Source organism: Bufo gargarizans, chromosome 5 (assembly GCF_014858855.1).
Source record: "Bufo gargarizans isolate SCDJY-AF-19 chromosome 5, ASM1485885v1, whole genome shotgun sequence".
In the NCBI taxonomy this organism is placed as follows: Eukaryota; Metazoa; Chordata; class Amphibia; order Anura; family Bufonidae; genus Bufo; species Bufo gargarizans.
In genome coordinates, this window is record NC_058084.1 from 196,826,123 (window position 1) to 196,846,768 (window position 20,646).

Sequence of the window (20,646 nt, forward strand, 5' to 3'; positions counted from 1 at the left end):
CTGTACTGGAGTGCGCTGGATAATTATCAACCAAATGGCCCCGGAGGACGGATTGGGAACTTCCAGAGGTCCTGTGTTTGAGAACTATCAACCACACGACCCAGAGGGTGGATTGGGAATACTCCAGCTGTCCTCCCTGGATCTGAGCAGGTGGAGGAATATCAACTAACGACTCAGGAGGGCGGATTGGGAACAATTAGATGTCCTCCTTTGTCCACTATAGGACACGGGCCCAGCCTGGTACCACACAGACAGGGTGGTCCTGCGTTGATGAGGGGGGCCGTATTAATGCACATTTTACTCTTTTTTTAATTATGAAACTAGGATGCCCAAGTGGGCAGAGGCAGGAAGGGGTTAACTGTATTAACATTTAAGGAACATTGTACTGGAGATAAGATCACAGATAATCTGGTGCCGGTTCCAGAGGTGGCTGGCCAGAGAGGGTTAAGCTGTCTGAAGACCGGGGGCGGGGACTAGCGACTTGCGAGAGAGGGAAGTGAGGCGGGAAGAATTTGCGCCACAGCGCACCCCCACCCCCTGTCCAGAGATGCGATTAACCCCCGAAGTGCCCAGACACAAGTGGATTGCATATAGGGGAGTGGGGGACCTCCTCCGCTCCCTTCCTTGCTTGTCGACCAAAGCATGGTCCCGGGCTGCAGCGGATGCAGTGCATGGCCGACCGGGATCTGTCGGTCAGCCGGGGCGTAGAGGGACCGAGAGCGGAAGTGGCCACATTCGCCCACCGGCCGGGGGATGTCACCCCTGACTGGAAAGATTGCGGGCTGAAAATCCTTGTGGCAGCCGGCATCAACCCTTCTGGAGTGGCGCTTGTTGGTGCCGGTCCCCGAGAGGGTAGATGGTGGTAGCTGCGGGACCAGCAGGGACACTACGGAGTATGACCGTGGCCGGCCGAGACAGCAGCGTTGCGAGGATGTTATTAACCCCCTAAGTGGCCGCGTAGCCAGCGGCCTAGAAGGGAAGCGAAAGGGGGTCCTGGTGCCACAACAACATAGTGTGGCGCAGATCTGCTGAAATCTAATAACTGAGGGCCCTTAGATCCTGTCTGCTGTCATACTTGGCAGAACCTAGAGAGGCCCCATGAACAGCAGCAAGTCGACCCCATATCCTGAGGCAGAGACCCCTCTAATTCTATAACAAAGCTAGACTATTGCTACCATGAGGGAGGGGGAGACCAACCCAGAGGGTTAAATACTCACCTAGTCCCGTGTACTCGCCTCTCTTCTCTTTCCTGCCGCCATCTTCACCCCTCCTCTGGTCCAGCAGGTTCACCCCTTCAGCTACTGGCACCGAAGTTGCAGGACGCTGGAAAAGGGGGGGCTTGGATGGGTGACCCCTTGGCTGGCGGGATGCAGGGGAGCGAGACTGCCCTGGTCCACCTTGTCTTCTGTGGGGGAGGCAGCAGTGCGGGTGACCGGCACTGGCGCAACTCGACCCCGGGAGAACAGGGAGGCGAGGCGACCACTGTTTTCCCCATCTGAAAAAAAATAAACTAAAATAAAAAAATCTTCAGGAGCTTCCCAGCAGAGCAGGGAGGTCTCGCCTCCTTAGAAAAAAACTGAAGCTCTCTCTCCAGGCTGGAGGGGGTATAGCTGCCAGGGGAGGAGCTTTAACCAATGTCAACGCCTCCTAGAGGACATAGCTATACACACGGTTCCTGTGTCCCCAATGAATATGGGCGAGAAAATACATTTAAACTTTAAAAAAAAAAAAAAAACTTTTCTTTACATCACCATATTCTGTCCCCTATAACTTTTTTATAGCTTGTGAGGTAGTGACAGCCTCATGGCTGCTAGGGGAGATTCATGGCAGGAGTTTCCATGTCTTCCCCGTCAGTTATCAATTCTGAACCAGCACCAGGTGTCGCAATCGGTCTGGGATAAGAGCCCAGTCCAGACTGTCAGTCAAGAGAGAGAGTCTAAGTGCAACAGAGGCCCTGCTAGAGGCTCTGGAAGGGTGGTCTCAGCCGGGCTGGCTGAGGGGCCATGGGACTAGGTGTTAGCCTGAACTTTGGGGGACTCCGCTGAGGTCTGGGAATCGACGGTCGCTAGGCCAGAGTCAGGCAGACCTCTGGGCCGCAATCCCCTAAAGGTACTGGACTTTGTTACAGCCTGGAAGTGCTGTAGTACTGGCTAAGAAAGCTGCATGTTGGTATCGTGTGTGAACGGTGCTATAAGTGAGGTAGGATTATTCCTGTATAGTTAGAGCCCAGACGGGCAAGGGGTTTGTTTTGTTATTTTTGTTTGGCTGTTGTGAAAATAAACCTGACATTTGGACCTGCGATCCGGACATAATTGTGAGAATGACCCCTGAAAAAAAAGCTGATCCCTTACAAGCTATATCTACTTAGCTGTGTGAGAGCTCATTTTTTGCGGGACAATCTGTAGTTTTTATTTTTACCATTTTGGAGTGTGTTTTTATCACATTTTTGGGGGTAAGAGAAGCAATGAAAAAAAATTGCAAATTGGCAATTTTTACCCTTTTTTCCGTTATGCCATTCACCGTATTGGAAAAATATTTTTATATTTTAATAGTACAGGCATTTTCGGTTGCGGTGATACCCATGATGTTTATATTTTTTGTTATTTAGGTATATATTTTTTTATTATAAGGAAAGGGAGCTGATTAAAATTTTTATATTTTCACTCAGTTTTTATTTATTTTTTGTAATGATTTTGAAGCTGATATATGAGCCTATAAAATCTGTTTTTTTTTCTTTTCATTTTGAACAATGATGTATTTTTAAAATTAGTTTATTACTGTCTATTGTTCATTTCTTATGTCAGTGAAACTCAGAGCATTGAAAACAATTACCGAATTGGCCATAGGTTTTTGACACTTTAGATGCCGTGATCTCACTTGATCAAGGCATCTAAAGCCTTTAATTACGCGGTAATTAGAGGCAGGTCTCTGTCACTTGAAACAGCAGAGAACTGCAGACCATGACGCCTGCTGCATGTGCGAGCGGGCACCATGTTTGGCACTGGTAGTGAAAGGGTTAATGACAGTAAACATTTGGTACACATTCACGAATATAAAAAAGGTTAAAAATATATAGTGGCACTTTACCCTCAGACCAGATCTTTTTCTCATAGATGTCTTCAATCAAATCAACAATTACTTTTATGTTGTTCTCGATTTTAGTTTGTTCCAAGTGGAGTTCCTCTCTTGATGTCAGTTTCTTTCCTGAAGTCTGTCCCATGGTCTCTATAAGAGACTTTCCTTGGCAGATTGTGGAAACCACTTCCAGTTTGAAAAATTGAAGGTATGCATTGTAGTCATTCATTTGATGTTTATGTTTCTCTAGAACAATGTGATTTTCATACACTTCATTAATCCCTGGTAGGCTTGGAATTTCCACAGCTGGACTTGAAACATCTCCCAGGTCTTCTTCAATTTCAACTTGATGAGTGAGGGTTCTAGTTTGTAAAAATTTCACCCCACACAAGTCACACTGAGTTCTGTCGACATTTGCAATTTTGAAGTGATCTGGAATGGATTCTTCAGTCTCACATTTTAGCATACGTCTGTAAGCCTTTTTCCATTTCATACTTATCCATACGACAAGGAATATTGTATATACGGCCTGGCGTACAGCCTTTTGCTTGTGTACATCAGCTGCAACAGCTGCCACCAAATCAACCTTCTCTTCCTCAAAGTCCTCTTGCTCATTTACTATGGAACTGGCTTTATTATCATGCACACTGTGAGGAACATAAGAAAGCTTTTTAAATCGGAATTTGTCATCAAAAAAGATTCCTCTTACTTGTCCTTTGCCATAGATAATATCCCATCTCCATGAGCACTCTACCAAGCGTTCGGCATCACGATGTTCTAGCAGATCCTGAAGCAAGGAAACTAGATCTTCAGTTTTATCAGCTGTGTTAAGCTTACTGACAACATAAACTAGCCTATGCGGTACTTTTGATGGGAACTCATCTCTTATAGAGTTCAACTTACTTTGGATCTCTGGAATATGCCTTGTAAGCATAGGTTTTGCCCATTCAGGAAGGACACCATTAAGATTTACCATCATCACTAACCAAAATACCAGTGTTCTTTCAGCTTCTCCTGAAGAAATGTAAGCGACATCACTAAATGCATCTACAAAGACATTGAACTCTTCTTTCTCATCACCAGAAAGAACTTTGGCAAGATAGGAAATATGACGTCTGAAGTATTTGGTAAGTTGCCAAACATCTTTTGTTTTATATTCAAACAAGATGGAGTATGTATCTTTCATGCTCGTTTTCTTTCCAAACATGTATTCCCAATATTGGAGGATGGAAATGTAGCTTTTTGGAAGCACAACTCTGGTTTCTTTTCCAAACCTCATGAGTACAGCACAACACAGCATAAACTGGAATTCAAACATCATCATGGTGTTTCCAATGTTTGGAATCAGTGGCATAACACATTTCTTGACCAGCAAATTCATGAACCTGAAAAAATATCTTGCGCAACTCTCTGGGTTTCTGTATTGATAGAGCTGCTGTAATGAAGTTTGTAGAAGGCGAAAGAAATGGATGTGAGTCATTTTTGGGAAGGGACACGTTGTATCAGGCTTCAGCATACCATATCTGCCCTCTATAAATTTTTTCCGGCTTCCCTCTCCACGTGAATCATTAATCTTCTGGATTTCATACTCCTTCTCAAATTGTCTCTCCTCTTCTTCGAGGAAACGCTGTAGACCATCGGGAAAACTAGATGCTATGCTACAGATCTGCATTATTTTTAGCCAAAGGTCAGTAGATTCCCTTCTATGTACGTTATCCTCTTTCAAAAGTGATCTAAGAAAAGCATTAAGCATAGTCTTCCCTGCAAATGGAAATCTGAGCAGTACTTCTTGGCATAATTTAGGGTTTTCTGAAAGAATCCGAAGATGAAAATGTTTAGAGAAAACTAAGCTTAAAAGGGAATTGCAGTAGTTGTAGCCATGAAGATTTACAATTTCATTAAGCTCTTGAGAATATTCTTTTGAAAGGTCTTTTGCTTCAAGTAACAATCCACAAATGGTTACTAATTTTTTTTTGGTCCTCAAAATTTTCCATAAATCAGAGTGTTGTAAAGGCTGATGCAAATCTTGGCACTTATCATCTGTACATTCTAATCCTGCAATGTAGCGAGAGCATATTTCTGGATAAGAATTTACAACAATCTTTTCACAAATCTCAAGCAACCACTTTAGAAAATGTTCTTGCAGCAGCAATTTCACACATTTGAGCTCTGTGTCAATCTTAATCTCTTCTGTTTGTATAATAGAAAACCTGGGCCCCTCATGCTGAAGAATAGAGCAATTTTGTTCATCAGTTTGTACAACGCCATAGAACTCGAGACAAGTTTTCACTGCCTCCCGGTCCGCATTGTTTTTAGTCTCCTCAAGAGCTTTTATCAATGTTATCAGAGACGCTATACCATAAGATGCCAAAGTCAGCAGTGATGGGTTAGAGTCATCACAGATTGAAGCTTGAAACAATGCCTCCACAACACCAGCATGGTGAGAAGATTTCTTAAAGTCAAAGAATGCGCTTTTGATTTTTTCAAAATCTCCTTCCAAAATTCCTTGTAGCAGTGTGGCTTCTGCAGCATCAACATCTTGGTTTGTTTCAAGTAAAAGTTGCAGTGCGTCTGAAAGAACTTTACCAGGGTCTTCGTCATTTGCTATGTGGCGACGAGCTGCTGCAAGCAGGCACGATGCTCGAAATTTTTTCTTTGTTGTCAGGTCTGCTGCTTCTAACAACATGCCATGTTTTCTTAGTAGAGATGCTGCCTCTTCACTTCTACCTTTACTCTTAAGTAATTCAGCTGCCTCCATCCAACATTTCCGATTCTTAAGGAAAACCAACTGGTCTTCAACATCTAGTTTGGAAAGCATTTCATTCATTTTCTTAAGTTTATTTTGTTTGAAGCAATCTGCAGCAGCTTCTAAATAGAACTGCCTTTCCCTGATTTGTAATGGTGCATTAGGATGCATCTGTCGATACCTGAAAACACAGAATATAGCAACAGTTAGAGGTAATAAAAACACTGTAATGCAAAATGATATTTACAATGAAGTCAAACATTAAATTAAATTAACTTGGCACCTCTGCATAGCATCAGCAGCTTCTTCAAACATCTTGTCCCGGTAATACAAGTTCAGTGCTGCATCAAATTCTCCAATCTGTTCATACAGTTGAGCAGCAGCTTTATTGTTTTGTGCTTTTTTGTAAAAGACTGCTGCATCCTTGGTCTGCAACATACAAAAAATGTGTTTAGTTCAAAATATTGCGTCAGCTGCTCAAAAGTGGTAAGGTCTAGGGAAAATGAATAAAACATTCACATGGAAAGTTGCATAGAAATTAATTTTATGTCCCCAATACAGTTTCCAACGTTTTAATTTTTTTAAACAACATTCAATTTTAGTTGCAATAAGGTTTTCAACTGCAAAAATCCAGTAACAAACACCAGGGTTAAAATAATAGCATCCAAAATGTCAAGGAGACATTTGCAGCCATGTATTGTGATTTTTAAGGCCCCTTTAGACAGATTATCGCTAATGAGCATTTGTATGAACGCTCATTAGCGATAATTTGCTGTGTAAAGGTGCGACAAAACGCTTGTTCAATGGGCAACAAGATTGTTCATGCGGAGATCTAAATCGTTTGCCAGCAACAGATCAAGCAGTCTTTACAGCACCTTATGCTCATTTTATTACCAAACACTCTGCTGCCAGCAAACAATGATTCTGCAAAAGAGCAAACTATTAGGGATCACTCCTCTCTATACTATGAAGTAGATCGCTGCATGTAAATGCAGCTTCCTCTTCCACTGGCGAGCAGGAGATTGTCGGGAAGGAACTGTTTTAGGACTGACCTAGCAGTGCCACAAGGGATATTCAGTCTCATACAGCAGACACCCACCAAGTTTAACCCTTAGATGCTGCAGTCAGTAGTGACACTGTCATCTGGGCAGTTACAAATGAAGGGGCTCCCTGTGTCCTTCTGTTCTTGGATCTCTTCCTGAAAGGGTTAATTTACTGTTAGACTACGTAAAACATATGTTTTTAATTATAATAATTTACTAAACACAAATTGCTATCACATATTTCTTCTGGTGCTTCCTGGTGTTTTTTTGATTTTGTGTTTGACTTTTTTTTTTTTTAACACCACTGGCGACAAATTTTGTCCCAATTGGCATTTCTCCACTGCCCTTGCCACTTTCCTGAAAAGTAGAATGGCAAGAGAGGAGCCAGTGCGCATGGCATACTTCTCTTTTACACCAATTTTATGGCGTAAAAAAAGACTAAAATCTATACCAGCCAAACGCACGGACTGCTGGAGGATGCACCTAATTTATGAAGAGGCATGCACCTCAATATAAATATGTGAAACTTCTGGATGAGCAGGGGATGACATAGACCAGCGTACGATGCTGGTCTTTGATAAATTCCTCTTATTAGGTGGATGTTCTGAGAGGGAACAAAGAAGTACCACAGGAGGCGCCACAACAAGTATGTAACAAAAATATATTTAGACACATAAGCAGGTTTTAAAAATCATTTTAAATGAAAAATGATTTAATAGAGAAATGTATTAATTACTTGTCTGACAAATCTTTTAACCCACTAACGTTCTGTGATGTACTATTACATCACAGATCAATGGTACTTGATGCTCTGTGCCATAAAAGTATGTCTTGATGATGGGATGGGCTTAGGAGCTATATTATAATGCATTCCGAAAGTCTTCAGACCCTTTCACTTTTTTTTTTTACATTTGTTATGCTGCAGCCTTGTGCTGAAAAAAAAAAAAAAAAAAAAAAAAAAAAAAGGTTTTCCCCATCATTCTGCCCTCAATGCTCCATAACGGCAATACAGAAATCTTTGCTAATTTATTGAAAAGGAAAAACGAAAATTTTGACATAAGTAACAATGACAATAAGTATTCAGATCCTTTACTCAGTACTTAGTTTAAGCACCTTTGGCAGCGATTACAGCCTCCAGTCTTCTTGGGAATGATACCACAAGATTTGCACACTTGTATTCAGGGATTTTCTGTCATTCTTCTCTGCAGAGCCTATTTAGCTCTGTCAGGTTGGCTGGGGCTCGTCAATGGACAGCCATTTTCAGGTATCTCCAGAGATGTTCAATTGGGTTCAACTCAGGGCTCTGGCTGGGTCACTCAAGGACATTCACAGTGTCCCTTGGCCACTCCTGTGTTGTCTTGGCCATGTGCTTAGGGTTATTGTCTTGTTGGAAGGTGAACCTTCTGCCCAGTCTGAGGTCAATACCTCATAATGACAAAGTGAAAACAGAATGTTAAAAAATCTTGCTAATTTATTGAAAAGGAAAAACTCAGTTGAAGCATCTTTCTCAGCTATTACAGCCTCCAGTCTTCTTTGGTATGATGCCACAAGGTTTGAACATCTGGATTTGGGGATTTTCTGCAATTCTTCTCAGCAGGTCCTCTTAAGCTCTGTCGTCCTCTTAAGCTCTGTCAAGAGCTTTCCTCCTCATGCATTTCTTATTTCCAAATCATGTGCAATCATGGAGGTTGACTCCAATCATAGTGTTAAAACACCTCAAAGAAGATCAAGAGAAATGGGAGGTCCCTAGATCTAAATTTCAAGTGTCATAGTAAAAGTTCTGAACACTCATGCCCATAATAGCCAGTAACCTTATCATACTGTAGTACCCAACACCAACCCACACATTAATCCCATGCTGCCCAATGTCCAATATGTCAGGAAATACTTGCTGGTGTTACTATTAATATGAGGCACATGGCTTTATCAATTTAGACCTCTATTTGCTTCGCATTAATAGTAAGTGAGCCCATCAAGTACCTCCTCACATTAATGGGCAATTGATACTTTGCAAAAAGTAAAAATAAAAAAATACTCACACGTTAACCCCATGCAATTACTTAATCTAATAAAATATCCCATACTATTTAACCCAACTGTAAACACCATAAAAAATAATAATAATATACCAGCATCATCTTTTTTGATCACCTCAAAACCCCAATGAAAAAAGGATCAAAAAGTCTCCGGAAAAAGAATGAACCCTCAAGTAGCTCAGTTGGCAGAAAAATAAAAAAGTTACGGCTCTCAGAAAACGCACACAAAGCACAAAAAAGTAAAACATAGTAAAATATATATATATATATATATATATCAATTTGTAATTGGTGTGATAGAACTGATCCACGTTCAAATGGCATTATTACCAAACTGAACACTGTAAACACAAAGCTCTAAAAACAATTCACCTAATGTACTCCAAAATGGCGCCATTAAAAAAAACAACTTGCACCTTACACAACATGCCCTCATACAGCTATGTCAATGGGGGGAAAAGATGAAAGCTTTTGAAAAATAAAAAATTGCCTTAAAGGGTGGATAATCTTCTAGACAACGCTACATGCACCATATTAACCGCACAAAAGGAAATTTCTAGTGAGCCTTAATCCGAAGTTGCTTCGTTCAAAACTTCGGAATAATACTGTATAGAGATTCTTCTCCTTACAGTATTAGAATTATGGGCTCCGATGAGCTGAAGTTATTTATTCACAAAGTCGCATGTGACTTCGTTGAACAACTTCAGTAGATAAGTAGAAAACCACTTTAAAACTTGAAATCAAACTCTGCTTTGGTTCTGAGGAACTAGGAACTCTAACTCGTTTTAAAACCAATAGGTTATTCCAGTACTACGATACTGATGACCTATCCTAAAGATAGGTAATTAATATCAGATCAGTGGGGGTCCTGGAATCATCGCTGATCAGCTGTTTGTAGAGGTTGCAGCATTTGTCCGAGAGCTGTGGCTTATTCACTGTTTAACTGCGCTATGTCTAGTTTGTAGCCGTGGTGCAGTGTAATTACAACTATTCGTCCAATTCAAGTGAATAAATTGATTTTTGTACTAACCATAAAATCCTTTTCTCGTTGGAAACATTGGGGGTACAGCACCATGGTTATATGCCCAGATGCCACTAGGAGGCTGACACTAGAAAGGAAAAGTGTTGGCTCCACGCAGATAGGCTATACCCTCTGCAAATACACTAAATTAAGCAGTTAATACAAAAGCAGTAGGAGCACAAAAAAAACAGAGCGAAAAGTGAAGCCAAAATGTCCTAAACCAGAAAGAGGACCAATATTGAAGAGTCCCAGGAAACCCGGTAAACCTAACGAAGAGAAAAAACAACAAGGGTGGGATCTGCGTCCCCCAATGCATCCAACGAGAAAAGGATTTTACGGTAAGTACAGAAATCAATTTTTCTCGTAAATGGCATTAGGGACACAGCACCATGGTATGTCCCAAAGCAGTCCCCGAGGGTGGGAAAAAAAACGCCATGCCAAAAACATAGCACACAGCCGCTTGCAGAGCCTTGCGACCCAAACTGGCATCAGCAGAGGCCAAGGAATGGATGTGGTAAAAACTGAATAAAATGTGAACTGAGGCCCCGGTGACGACCTTGCAGACCTGGGAGGCAAAGGCCAGACCGCCCAGGATGCCCTAGTGGAGTGAGCGGTCAACCAGAAAGGGGGATCACGACCCTTACCCTAAACCCTTACTTGAGCCCTCAGGGACGAAAAAGAGAGAGTCAGAACGACGGAAGGACACCATTAACTGGAGACACAGCCGGAGCGCGCGAACTACATCCAGACGGTGGAGAGACCGCTCTCTGGGATGAGAGGGGTTGGGACAGAATAAAGGCAGGACAATCTCCTCATTAATGTGGAAGAAATAAACCACCTTGGGAAAAAAGGAGGGAAATGGGCGAAGAACAACATTGTCCTGGTGAAAAAACAAAAAGGGAGACCGGCAAGAGAGTGCCGCCAGCTCAGAGACTCTGCGAATGGAGGTAATCGCGACTAAAAAGGCAACCTTAAAAGAGGCATAAGAAAGGGATAACTCCTTCAAGCTCTCGAAGGGAGAGGACTGAAGGGCATCTGAGCAGTGATGGCCAGTTTGCAGTGTTCGCCAAGGAACACATGCAGGCTGCCATCTTGACTCACAAGTCCGGTGATGTACAGGTAAGTCCTTACCTGTTCCGGTCTAAAACAAATGCGGTCACTGGGAGCAGGCAGTTCCGAGAACAGCCCGATGAAGGCCCCCGGCGGCTGTTCTCGGAACTGTCTGCTCCCGGTGACCGCATTTGATTTCAGACCGGCTCGCGGCACAGGTAAGGGCTTACCTGTGCATCGCCGGACTTGTGAGTCAAGATGGCAGCCCGCATGTGTTCGTTGGCGAACACTGCGAACTGGCGATTACTGCATCTAAGACCAGATTCAAATCCCATGGTTCCACCGAAGAACAGAAAGGAGGGACACGATGAGCCACCCCCGGAAGGAAGGTTTTCACTTGGGAACGAGAAGCCAAGGGCTTTGGGAAAAGAACAGATAAGGCAGAGACCTGACCTTTGAGGGAGGCCAGGCGGAGACCTTTCTCAAGGCCAGCCTGAAAAAAAGGCAAGAATCCTAGGGCTGAAAAAAGGAGAGGGTGAACCTCACCAAATTCACAGCAGGCACAATAAGCCTTGAAGTTACGATGGCAAATTCTGGCCGACTGGGGTTTACATGCATTAAGCATGGTCTGGATGACTGACTCGGAGAGGCCGCGGAACCTCAGGACCACGGCTTGACCAGCCATGCCATTAAATGAAGCTGAGGTAAACTCGGTTGGAACAGGGGACCTGGCAAAAGGAGGTCGGGAGGCAGTGGTAGCCGCCATGGGGTGTCGGCAAGCAGGAAGACGAGATATACGTACCACGCCCTGTGGTGCAAGTCCGGAGCCACCAATATCATCAGTTTGAGGCGTTTGAGTACCCGAGGAAAAAGCGGAAGAGGAGGGAAGAAATACAGGAGACTAAATTGGGACCACGGGAGCACCAAGGCGTCTACCGCAAGAGCCTGAGGATCCGGAGACCTGGCGACGTAAAGCAGAAGTTGGTGATTCAGACGGGAGGAGAAAAGATCCATGTCTGGGATTCCCCAACGCTGACAGAGCTGTTGAAACACCTCTGGATGGAGAGACCACTCGCCCGGGTCGAGACATTGGCGGCTGAGGAAGTCGGCTGCCCAATTGTCGACTCCAGGGATGTAGAAGGCAGAGAAAGCGGGAACGTGTCCCTCTGCCCACCGCAGGATGCGAGAGGCTTCCTTACCACACTTCTGGAGCCCCCATGGTGGTTCAAATAAGCCACCGCAGTGGAGTTGTCCGTCTGAATCAGGACAGGATGACCACAGAGCAGGTGAGTCCAACAGGACAGAGCTATTTAAAAGGCCATGAGCTCCAGGATATTGATCTGCAGGGAGCTCTCCCGTATCGACCACTGACCCTGGGCTGTGAGAGACCCGAAGTCTGCCCCCCAACCTACCAGGCTGGCATCGGTGGAGATCACATGCCGATGGAGGGGAAGTAAGGATCTGCCATGGGAGATGGTTCGGGGGTTTAGCCTCCAACGCAAGTCCTGGCGGACCTGAGGGGAAAGGCGGATCAGGCGATCGAGGCCTGACGGAGGCTTGTTCCACCGGGCAAGAATTGACAGCTGAAGGGAACGGGTGTGGAATTGGGCATAAGGAATTGCATGGAAGGCAGCAACCATCCGGCCCAGAACGTGCATGCACACCCTGGCAAGCCACCCTTGACTGGAGAGCAACTACCTTGTCCTGGGGAAGGAACACTCATCCAAGGCGAGTGTCGAGGACCATGCCCAGGAAATCCATCCTCTGACTGGGAACAAGGGCGAAGGTTCCTCTGATAATACAGAGCTAAGGGGGAGGACATGCAGATAAGCATCCCGGATGTCGATCGTCGACAGAAATCGACCACAGACCTGAGGGATTCCATGCGAAAGTGACGACACGGACAAAATTATTGAGCGCCTTCAGATCCAAAGTGGGGCGAACAGTGAAGAGGTTTGAGTAAAACCCCTGAAAACGTTTCGAGGTCAGGAAAGGAACAATTACTCCATGTGCGTGAAGGTAATGAAAGGCATTAAAAAAAGCGGCCGCCCGGGAGGACACCTGGGTGGCGACGATTGGAAGAAGCAACCTGTGGGAAGGGCAGAGAATTCTAAATTGTATCCGGAAAAAACTACCTCCAGAACCCAGGCGTCGTCCACGCTTCTGCTCCATTGATCCTCAATGACAGGGTGATCACCCCCCTGTCATTGATCACCCCCCTGTAAGGCTCCATTCAGAATTTTTTGGGGCACAAGTTAGCGGAAATAGATTTTTTATTTTTTTTTCTTACAAAGTCTCATATTCCACTAACTTGTGACAAAAAAATAACATCTCACATAAACTCACCATACCCCTCACGATATCCAAATGCGTACATTTTTTTTGACATTTATATTCCAGACTTCTTCTCACACATTAGGGCCCCTAAAATGCCAGGGCAGTATAAATACCCCACATGTGACCCCATTTTGGAAAGAAGACACCCCAAGGTATTCAATGAGGGGCAAACATTTTTTTTTTTTATCAAAGACATGTAGAACAAAAAATTTAGAGAAAAATTTATATAGAAATTTAGTTTTTTAAAAAGAAATTTACAACTGAAAGTGAAAAATGTCATTTAAAAAAAATAAAATATGTCATTAATTTCGATTAATAACAAAAAAAGTAAAAAGGTCAGCAGCAATGAAATACCACCAAATGAAAGCTCTATTAGTGAGAAGAAAAGGAGGTAAAATTCATTTGGGTGGTAAGTTGCATGACCGAGCAATAAACGGTGAAAGTAGTGTAGTGCAGAATTGTAAAAAGTGATCTGGTCATTAAGGGTGTTTAAGCTAGGGGAGCTGAGGTGGTTAAAGAGGACCTATCACCAGGAAAAACATTGTGAACTAAGTATCCTGACCTATACAGCGGTGCCCAGGGATCTCACTGCACTTACTATTATCCCTGGGCGCCACTCCATTCTCCCGTTATGTCCTCCGGTATCTTCGCTCAGTAAGTTATAGTAGGCGGAGTCTGGCCTTGTTCTGCTGGGCGTCTCCTGCTCCCAGGCTTTGAGCTGTGCGCTGGGATTGGCCAGCGCTACAGCCTAGGAGGAGGAGATGCCTAGCAGAACAAGGGCAGTCTCCGTCTACTATAAGTTACTGAGCGAAGATACCGGAAAACATAATGGAAGAACGGAGCGGCGCCCAGGAATAATAGTAAGTGCAGTGAGATCCCTGGGCGCCGCTGTATATGTCAGGATACTTAGTTCACAATGTTTTTCCAGGTGAAAGGTCCTCTTTAACTGGTATAGGAGGGGGGGAGATCCATCCCAAGAGCCGAGTGAAGGGGGGAGGGGCCAAGAAAAAAGCCCGGGAAGCAAGGGGGGTGGCGGGAGAGGATAGGGCCTAGGTGAGGAAAAATCCAGGGCCTCGATTAATGAAGCGGATGGGAAAGGTGCGCCATCGGAGGATAGTAACCACAGGAAACCAGGGGCCCTTCGGGAAAGAAAAAGCAAATGGGGGGAGCTTGTGAGAGGAAGCGACACCCAGGGAGGGGAAAAACGATCCAAAAGGTGCACTTGGGACCCGACGACAGGCGAGAGAAGATGCGGCCTAGTCCCGGCAGAATCCGGGGACTAAAGTAGAAAGGCAGGCCGGGGGGAGAGGCATGGGTGGCCAGGGAGGAAAAGGGAGACCAAGGGAGGGAAGAAAAAGAACGCCACGACCCCTTTAAACTGTATTTTGAGGATAGGTCATATAATGTAGCACTGCACAACGCCTTTAACCTCTTCAGGACACATGACGTACCGATACGTCATGTATAGTTCCGATCACCGGCGCCCCTGTGACCCCCCCCATGTCGGTGATCGCGGCAAACCGCAGGTGAATTCTTTATTTTAATGTTTAACCCTCTCCTGCTGCCCTCTTAGTTATCTGCCGGCGGGCGCAGCGAGGGGGAAGGGGGGGTGCAGGGAGGGCGGTGCGGGCAGGCATGCGATCATCCGCCCGCCCCCTCTCTCAGGATAGCCGAGTGGTTTGCAGAGTGTCAGAACATAGCTTACACTCTGCTTGAAACGCCTAAAATCTGTGCTGGCACAGATGTCAGGCGTTTAACCTCTTCCATGCCGCGGTCCATAGGGACCGCTGTATGGAAGAGGTTAAGAGGGAGGGAGCTCCCTCCCTCTCCCATCGTAGGCTGCTGTGCCTTTTGAGCCCCCTCCCTCCCCATCACCCACTGCTCTGCTGTGGCAGCGAGTGATAGTTACCATGGCAACCGGACGTCCATGGTACTGATCAGAGGCTGTCCATGGTGCTGATTAGACTTCTGCTAAAGGCAGCAGTCTAATCAGACTTTGTAAAGTGAAAATACAGTACAGTACACTATATAGTGTACTGTACTGTATTACACAGACAATAGACCCACTGTAGCTTCAAGAATCAAGTGGGTCTGGGTCAAAATTTTTTTGAAAAAAAAGTGAAAAAAAGTAAAAAAAAAAAAAAAACACATTTATAACTGATTAAAAATGAAAAAAAATAAAAATTCCCTACACATGTTTGATATCACCGCGTCCGTAACGACCTGATCTATAAAACGGTCATGTGTCTTTAACCGCACAGTGAACGCCATAAAAAAATTAATAAAAAACTATGATGAAATTGAAATTTTGCCCACCTTACTTCCCAAATAAGGTAATAAAAGTAATCAAAAAAGTCGTATGTACGCCAAAATAGTACCAATCAAACAGTCACCTCATCACCTCATACCCCATCAGAATATGGAGACACTAAAATATGATATTTTTTTGGTTTCAAAAATGAAATAATTGTGTAAAACTTACATAAATAAAAAAAAAAAGCATACATATTAGGTATCGCCGCGTCCGTAATAATCTTCTCTATAAAAATATCCCATGACCTAACCCCTCAGGTGAATACCGTAAGGTATAAAAAAGTGTAATAGCAAGCGATCAAAAAGTCATACGCACCCCAAAATAGTGCCAATCAAACCGTCATCTCATCCCGCAAAAATCATACCCTACCCAAGATATTTGCCCAAAAACTGAAAAAACTATGGCTCTCATACTATGGAGACACTAAAACATGATTTTTTTTTTTGTTTCAAAAATGAAATCATTGTGTAAAACTTACATAAATAAAAAAATAGTATACATATTAGGTATCGCAGAGTCCGTGACAACCTGCTCTATAAAAATATTACATGATCTAACCTGTCAGATGAATGTTGTAAATAACATAAAAATAAAAACTGTGCCAAAACATCTATTTCTTGTTACATTGCCTCACAAAAAGCGTAATATAGAGCAACCCAAAACTCATATGTACCCTAAACTAGTACCAACAATACTGCCACCCTATACCGTTGTTTCTAATATGGGGTCACTTTTTGGGAGTTTTTACTCTAGGGGTACATCAGGGGGACTTCAAATGTGACATGGTGTCAAAAAACCATATGTGGAAACGTGTCGTCCCCCCCCCCCCCCCCCCTGCTCCTAGAGGCTAATTAGCATATTATAAAAGTTATATTTCTGGAGTAACTGGGGCATAGATAAAAGTAAGAATAGGCTAGTTAGGTTCACCTGACATTAGCACATCGCTAATCTCAGCTAGTTTAATACGGTTCATTCTGATGACAGAAACCTTTTAACCCCTTAGTGACCAAGCCTGTTTGGGCCTTTATGACCAAGCGTTTTTCTTCCTTTTTTCATGGTCTCGTTCCAAGAGCTATAACTTTTTAATTTTTTAGTCTATATAGCTTTATGAGGGCTTGTTTTTTACGGGACGAGTTGTAGTTTTTAACAGCACCATTTTGGGGTACACATAACTTTAGGATTAACTTTTATTAACTCTTTCTGGGAGGGAGTTGGGGAAAAATAGCAATAATGCCACTGCGTTTTTACATTATAAATTTTACGGCATTCATTTTTCGGTACAAATAACATAATATCTTTATTCTCTTGGTCAGTACAATTACAGTGATACTAAATACTTATAATTTTTTGTTTTGTTTGTTTTACTACTTTTTTTTTCCAATAAAACCCCTTTTATTAACCAAAAAATGATTTTGCATTGCCACTTCACAAGACCCATAACTTTTTTTTTTTTTCTATGGAGTTGTATGAAGGCTTCATTTTTGAGGGACAACTTGTATTTTTCATCAGTATCATTTTGGAGTAAATGCCGCTTTTTGATCACTTGTTATTACGTTTCTTTTGGTGGAAACTAAGAATAAATTAGAAATTCTGTCTTTTTTTTTTTTTTTTTTTTCGGCGTTCACCATAGGGGATAATTTATGTAATATTTATGTAGTCCGGGTCGTTACGGACGTGGCAATACCAAACATATGGGGGATATTTTCTTTTTGCAATTTTTTTCATTGAAAAGTGTATTTTCAATAGAAAAAAAGCATATTTTTTTTATTTTATGGAATTTTTTTATTTAATAAATGTGTATTTCTTTTCTATTTTTTTGTACTACTTAAAAGTCCCACAAGGGGACTATAATATACAGCATTTTGGTTGCTTTTAAAATGTAATGCATTATCTCTATAATGCATTACATTTCAATAGGAATGCTATTCAAACATTGACCAGCAGGCTGTGCCATAGAGGCACGGCCTGCTGGAGATAACGGAAGACAGGCTTGGGGCCCTGATCTGAAGCGAGGTAAGCTTCACAACACATCAGCACCCCACGATCGCATTTTCGGGGTGCTGATGGGAGACCGAGGGAGTCCGCTCCCTCTGTCACCACTTTACATGCATGTCACCACTTTACAAGCAGCGGGCGCCATTGCGGCATGTAAAGGGTTAAACAGCCCGGATCGGCACTTCTGCCGGTCAGGGCTGTTAGAGCAGGGCCCTGGCTCCCGTGCAGCGCTTAGACTGGGCCGCCGTAAAAGCACGGCGGCCCAGCCTAAGGCCCCTTAGTGACCGCCGTCAAAAGGCGTATGGGTGGTCACTAAGGGGTTAATACATTACACTAAAATTGTTCTACAGATATATGTATCCTTCTAACAACAAGAAAACTGTTGTACCTTTTCCAGCTGCTTGCAAAGCTCTGCACAGAGGGTAAATTCTTTGGCCTTTATCAGACATTTAATGGCCAGTTTTGGTTCCCTGCATTCCAGGTAAGTCTTGGCAAGCTGTAAGTACTCCAATGGTTTTACTCTGCGAGTCCGAAACAAAAGTTGTGTAAGATGACATTTAAATTGCTAAATAACCAGAAAAGCAGTCTATTGGTGGAATGTATCAACAGGGTTATAAATGAAGTCAGTTTTGCTTGAGTCTACGTTGGTGTACTTTGAGCCAAATTTACATTTCAGTTACATAACTAACCACAACCACTTTCCCACCTACCTTTCAAAACTGGAGTAAGTGGTGTAAAAATGCAATGCGAAAGTGATTTATAAAAGTCACATAAGCCTTATTTTGTGACTTTTTGAAGACAGAATTCTGTAGTGCAGGGTGTGAACCCCCCCGTATCTTTATGAAACAGAATATATTTGTGCCTACTTTGCATTTCCTTTCCTTGTCTGCAGACTTAATACTTCTTCATTGGCAAACGCAAGCTTCTCTTTTTCTATAGCACCACCTTTCTGGTAACACTTTGCAGCCACCTGAAAATAAGCAAAATTTCTCTTATAAAGTGCATGGAGATAAACCGGTTAAAAGATCTGTCACCAGGTTTTTCCATTACCAATGTTACCATATACGTCCTCTGAGAACTATTACATTTGAAGGGGTTATCCTGGATTTAAAAAAACACGGTTGCTTTCTTTCAGAAATACAGTAGCCCACCTGTCGTTAATAAACCCAATCAGTCTCACCCCCAATATTATCTGTTAAGGGCGAGTTAAGCCTATATTAGACCGAGTGAATATCGTTCCTAATGTTGTTAATGCGATTAAATGACGCTTGTTTCTCGCCAATTTTGATCTTTCATCCTGCTAAAAAATTATTGTTCCTCGGTCCCAGATCCGGATCCGTTCATATAATATGGAGTTGTCTACTCGCTTACAGATCGCATAAAGGCGTGGTACTACAAAGTACTTTGTAGCAAACGATTAACGAGCAAAAGTACTAACGAACATCATTCTATGTAATAAGCACATTAGAAGCAAAATCTTCTATCTATAATCTTTATCTACAGTACAAGACATCTGCTGGTCTAATACAAGCTTCAGGAGCCAAATACAAGGGGTTAGGCCAACAATAAGATAAAAGTTGGTTAACCTTGCAGATATCGGTCAGTTTGACCAACTTCTATCTTATCTGTAGGGTCAGCTCTTTCAAAATACACAGGTGAAACTCGAAAAATTTGAATATCGTGCAAAAGTCCATTTATTTCAGTAATGCAACTTAAAAGGAATTGCATTAATGCAGCTTAAGATTAGAATTTTGTGAAAAGGTTCAATATTCTAGGCTCAAAGTGTCACACTCTAGTCAGCTAATTAATCCATATCCCCTGAGCAAAGGGTACCTCAAAATTGTGACTTTGGGGGTTCATAAGCTGTAAGCCATAATCATCCAGATTATAACAAGTAAAGGCTTGCATTATCTCACTTTGCATGTAATGAGTCTATCTCATATGTTAGTTTCACCTTTTAAGTTGCATTACTGAACTAAATGAACTTTGCGCAATATTTAAATTTTTCGAGTATCACCTGTAAAGTTAGGATGGCAAGGCGAAGGGAAGCCTTTGATGAATATTTGTGAGAAGCAGATGTGACAGAATCGCAGTGAAGTTGAAGGGCGAGTGGTCTGGTGGTCTTTAGCGCACTGTGACAGCCCATGCTTTCTCTAACAAAATCCAAGGCCAGAAACGGCACTGGTATTTTGCGGACATTCCAAATCTCAGCCGCTAGGATTGTATTTTTCTGCTCTTGTGCTCTATTATTTCCCTCAAATAATCTGCCTATTAGGCTACCCGCACACATTGTGGATTACGTGCGTTTTTTGCACACTGGTTTTCACGCAGGAAAATTGCAGCGTTATACAGTACCAGGAAAGTGAATGCAAAGTGTAAATGAGATTTTCAAATTGAATACCGTTTTCGTGCAGAAATTGACCTGCAGTGCTGATTTTGAAAGCCACAGCACGTCTATTGTTTCTGCAGACTTGTAACCCCTTCAAGCAACAGTTTGGACCAAATGCCGGAGCCCCATTTTTCAAATCTGACATGTGTCACTTTATGTGGTAATAACTTTGGAACGCTTTTACTTATCCAAGCCATTCTGAGAATGTTTTCTCGTGACACATCGTACTTTATGTTAGTGGTGAATTTGAGTTGATATGTTTTACCTTTATGCATAAAAAAATTCACTATTTTCAAAATTAGAATTTCTCAGCTTTTTTTGTAGTGGATTTCTTTCTTTCAAAACTCTTTTTATTAGTTTAATCAATAATACATTACAATGTATCTGTATTGCATTTAGACACCTCATGTAGGATTAAAAGGCATAAACAGTTGTATAACAGTGAGACAACACTTCATAGAATATCCTGTTGAAATGGTTTACATGTACTATAGCACACGTCGCCTAAGGTTACATCTGGCCTGCTCAGTCATGTATATAAAGATGTGACCAGATATGTCACATGTGGTCGAACTGGAACAAACATTAATGGCTGAGTGGTCCTTGAAAGGTCAATGGATCGACTCCTGTGATAATAATA

General features: G+C 42.7%; 1 protein-coding gene across 2 annotated transcripts in view; it reads right to left on the reverse strand.

Moving 5' to 3' along the window:
• The window catches only part of TRANK1 (tetratricopeptide repeat and ankyrin repeat containing 1), a 183,865-nt gene that overhangs the window by 14,633 nt on the left and 148,586 nt on the right, over positions 1 to 20,646 (reverse strand). For both annotated transcript variants that reach the window (XM_044292742.1, XM_044292743.1), the window contains 4 exons: positions 18,484 to 18,587; positions 18,006 to 18,138; positions 6,105 to 6,250; positions 3,088 to 6,002 (listed from right to left, as the gene is read on the reverse strand). In XM_044292742.1, coding sequence (XP_044148677.1) covers positions 3,088 to 6,002; positions 6,105 to 6,250; positions 18,006 to 18,138; positions 18,484 to 18,587 — 3,298 coding nt within the window. The remainder of the gene's footprint in view (positions 1 to 3,087; positions 6,003 to 6,104; positions 6,251 to 18,005; positions 18,139 to 18,483; positions 18,588 to 20,646) is intronic.